Source organism: Elaeis guineensis, chromosome 4 (assembly GCF_000442705.2).
Source record: "Elaeis guineensis isolate ETL-2024a chromosome 4, EG11, whole genome shotgun sequence".
NCBI lineage: Eukaryota > Viridiplantae > Streptophyta > Magnoliopsida > Arecales > Arecaceae > Elaeis > Elaeis guineensis.
Genome location: NC_025996.2, coordinates 129005328 through 129009561, shown reverse-complemented (window position 1 = coordinate 129009561; position 4234 = coordinate 129005328). Strand labels below are relative to the sequence as shown.

Genomic DNA, 4234 nt, shown 5'->3' with positions numbered 1-4234 from the left:
ATTTCCTAATTTTGAGGTCCATGAGAGAGATTTGCCAAGGGAGAAAGGCCACGCCCCTTGCCAACCCTGGAAAAATGTGAGACCAGGGCCCCACATGGTATTTTCTTTCTTTTTCCCACCAAGACCCGGCATCCCATAGAATACTAATAAAAAGGAAGATGCAATGATTTTAACCCAATGGCCAACCATGCCAATGATCGTCTCATGGCTCTGCTGAGAGAAGATGGTGTGGGCTTGTCAGCTTGAGACAAAACCTAGAGGCCACCATTTTCAAAGTTTAGCTGAGAAAATTTAGAAAAGAAGAAACATTCTAGAAAAAGGTGTTATCTCGAACCCTCTAAGTCTAATTACGGCAGCGGCCACTGGTACCACCGTTTCAATGCCGTTGCTATCCATTTCAAATTGATTGCATGACTGATATTACTAGCTATTAGATCATCGATGGTATTGTCGCCATCAGTTATTCAATTCAACCTATGAGAGGTAAGTATGAGGTATTCCAAAAAAAAAAAAAAATCAAAATTATGTTACATAGATTCCAAAGATCAGCAACAAAAGAAAAAATATCCGAGGGTAGCCTGCTAGATAAGAGAAAATGGAACCAAAATGATAGGTCTTCTTCTTCTGCCTCGATTAGATAGATCTTACTTTGAATAGTCATATTCTTCAATTCAGCTTCTAGGAGTCCACTTATTATAATTACTATACACACTTACCTATAGAATAAGTAAAAGACCCAATTGTTGAGGGTCTTGGATAGTCAACTCTTATCACAAGATCTCCAGTGAGCTCAATCACCCGAAAAATAGTGTCATGTATGGCGATATCCCAACCAAAAGGTTGAAATGAGAGTAACCTATTCCTACCCCCATTTTAGGCTTCAATTCTTCTCAACCAAACTGCCCCTTAAGTTTGATCATAATTCCTCACTCCAGTATTGACAGAGGCTTCTATCCATCCTGAAAAAGAAAGGTGAAGATCAAGTTCTTCTAGGGTGGAGAACTTAGCAAGTGGTACAATATCAGACCTGCATTTAAAATTGTGCAATCGAGTCTTGTCTACTAATGCAGTAATCTGACATCTTTCAACATGAACTGAGACGTGGGTGGATCAACTACTCCTTTGTTTTTACTATTATTATTATTTTTCAGGTCTTGAAAACACAGATAATGAAGTGTGACGCGTGCTATTGACTTCTATCTTCAATGAAACGTCTACCTCTGATAATTAGTTGTTCTTTTGTTTGCTGGATGCCAAGGGTGAATACGTTCATGGTTAAACATCATAATGTGTGGTAGATAACCATTGAATTGCTCAAAAAGGGGTAGCATCCTGCTACCTCCGGTTTCAGTCAAAAAGAATTGCTCAAAAAGAAAATCCCCCATTCTTCTCCAAATGAACCCAAAGCTATCCTTGGTTCTGGTGATATGCATGCTTGCGGGAATCACAGCAAAAAAATATGATGAATTCACATACAACGGATTCAGAAGGAGTGAGTTATACCTTGATGGCATGGCAGAGATCACACTCAATGGCCTTCTGAGATTAACCAACACTACAAGGAGCCAGCGAGGACATGCATTCCACAAAGTGCCACTGCATTTGAAGAACTCCTCGGACGGTAACGTCTACTCTTTCTCTACTTGCTTCGTTTTTGCAATACTCACCGAATATCCTGGTGTGAGTGGCGATGGACTTGCACTTGTGCTCTCGCCAACCAGGGAGCTCGCTGGGGCTCTGCCCAAACAATTCCTTGGTCTCTTCAACTCTACCAACGATGGCAATTCTGCAAATCATGTCCTTGCTATTGAGCTTGACACCATCCTTAATGTGGACTTTGGAGATATCAACAACAACCATGTCGGAATTGATGTCAATGGATTGAGGTCGATAAATGCTGCGACAGCATCATATTTCATTGAAAACATTGGTGAGTTTAAGAACCTCAGCCTTATAAGCGGGGAACCTATGCAGGTATGGGTAGATTACAGCAATCTAGAGAAGAAGCTAAATGTAACAATATCCCCCATTAGTGTGCCCAAACCAAGCCATCCATTGTTGTCTTCTTTCATTGATCTCTCCTCCGTAATATCAGACACCATGTATATCGGCTTCTCTGCTTCTACGGGCTCCAGTGTACCATCCAGTTATGTTCTGGGTTGGAGCTTTAAGATGAATGGGCAGGCGGCTGCCCTCAACCTGTCCAGCCTTCCTTCACTTCCTTTGAAAAAAAAGGATGGTAGAAAACAAACATCTTTGATAATTTGGCTGTCCTTAGGAATAGTGGTGTTCATAACCATAACTGCCTTCAGTATTGCTTACATAATAAGAAGAAAGGCAAGATATGCTGAAGTTCTTGAAGAGTGGGAGCTGGAACATAGAACTCATAGATTCTCATACAAAGAACTATTCAAGGCTACCAAAGGCTTTCGAGAGGAAAATCTTTTGGGAGTTGGCGGTTTTGGAAGAGTTTACAAAGGCAAGCTACCCACCTCAAAAACTGAAATTGCAGTGAAGAGGATATCTCATGATTCTAGGCAAGGAATGAGGGAGTTTGTTGGGGAGATCGCAAGTCACAGTCAACTCCGTCACCGCAATTTGGTACAACTTCTTGGCTATAGTCGTAGGAAAGGGGAAGTCCTTTTGGTCTATGAGTTCATGTGCAATGGTAGTCTTGACAAGTTCCTCTATGATGCAAACAAGCCAACAACACTTAGCTGGAGTCAGAGACTAAACATTATCAGAGGTGTGGCTTCAGGTTTGCTCTATTTGCATGAAGGGTGGGTGCAGATTGTTGTACACAGAGATATAAAAGCAAGCAATGTCTTATTGGACGCTGAAATGAATGGAAAGTTGGGAGACTTCGGACTATCAAGATTGTATGATCATGGCAGCGATCCCCAAATCAGTCATGTGGAGGGAACTTTTGGTTATATTGCTCCAGAGCTCACTAAAACAGGCAAGGCAACCACCAGCACTGATGTCTTCGCCTTCGGCGTTTTCATACTTGAGGTTGTCTGTGGAAGGAGGCCAATAATGCAACAACAATCTCTGGATCTTCATTTGGTGGAATGGGTTTGGAGGAGTTGGAAGAATGGAGTAATTCTAGAGGTTACAGATGCAAGACTGGGAGGTGATTATGATCTGGGGGAAGTGGAATTGATCTTAAAGATTGGATTGCTTTGTTCACATCCTGTAGTTGCATCCAGACCAACCATGCGCCAAGTGATGCAGTTGTTGGATGGTGATCTTTCACTGCCTGAAATACCCAAGTATGGGAGTGGCATCAGCTGAAGAATTAGAACAATCATAATATCATAAGTGTCAGTTGTAAACTGTTCCATCCACCGGCAAAGAGCCGATCCTCTTTGAAGGTTGTTGCTTTGCTTGGATTTAGTTAACTAGTGGAATTTGAATGTAAGTATCTTATTTTATCATTTCCACTCTTCATCCTTTATGCTTATTTAAAGATGAACCCAAACTGCCAAGAACACCAAGTAATTCTGAGCAAGACATTCAGCTTCTTTAGCTTAGGTGAAACACTATTTGTGACACTATATATAGAGCATGTTGAGTAGGAAGAGTTGGATTTTGAAATGAGAATGGGAACGAGTGACTCTAAATATTTCTATCATTTTGGTTCAGTAATCACCACAACAACTTACTAGTTACAATTGTGGAATATATCAATCGTAACAAAGTTCACCCACCACACAGCAATAGAGCAATTCTTTGTGCACCATGCGTGGTACAAAAAATCATGCACCGCACTCAATGATTCGCTCATGTGCCGGCCCAAAGATATCGGTGAATTTTTTTTTTTTTTTACTTGCTTCGTGCGAGAGCGAATCATCATGTGCAGTGCGTGATTTTCTGCACCGTGTGCGGTGCACAAAGAAGTTCGCCACAGCAATAATACCTCTTGCGGGCCTCAATAGCATAAATGCCCAAGACAGCCGGGAAATGATGCTATAGCTGAAGTACACTCATGCTTTCACCTATTTGCCTTTGGGTGCTATTCCACCTACTCAGTGTAGTAGCAAGCCTCTCGATCAGTTGGGCCACCATCCAATACAACCTTGATCCTCCTCATAATGCCTTCATGATCTATGCATTCACTTAGGGGGCAATAGGTTGTGGCCAACTTTTGGTTCCACCTCCCCCACCAGATGAATGTCCACCTTCGACCAGTGATCCCATGGATCTTGTAGTGATCCCATGTTTCTAGTATTGG

General features: G+C 41.8%; 1 protein-coding gene across 1 annotated transcript; it reads left to right on the top strand.

Annotated features, from left to right (window-relative positions):
• Positions 1 to 554: 554 nt before the first annotated feature.
• On the top strand, positions 555 to 3437 carry LOC105042689 (L-type lectin-domain containing receptor kinase SIT2-like). The gene has a single exon (XM_010919982.4). The coding sequence runs from the start codon at positions 1396 to 1398 to the stop codon at positions 3292 to 3294; it is 1899 nt and encodes a 632-aa protein (XP_010918284.1). The 5' UTR covers positions 555 to 1395; the 3' UTR covers positions 3295 to 3437.
• The last annotated feature ends 797 nt before the right edge of the window (positions 3438 to 4234 follow it).

Bases quoted from the DNA above. Each gene is read 5' to 3' on its own strand.
- LOC105042689 (XM_010919982.4), top strand. From the start codon at position 1,396: ATGAACCCAAAGCTATCCTTGGTTCTGGTGATATGCATGCTTGCGGGA.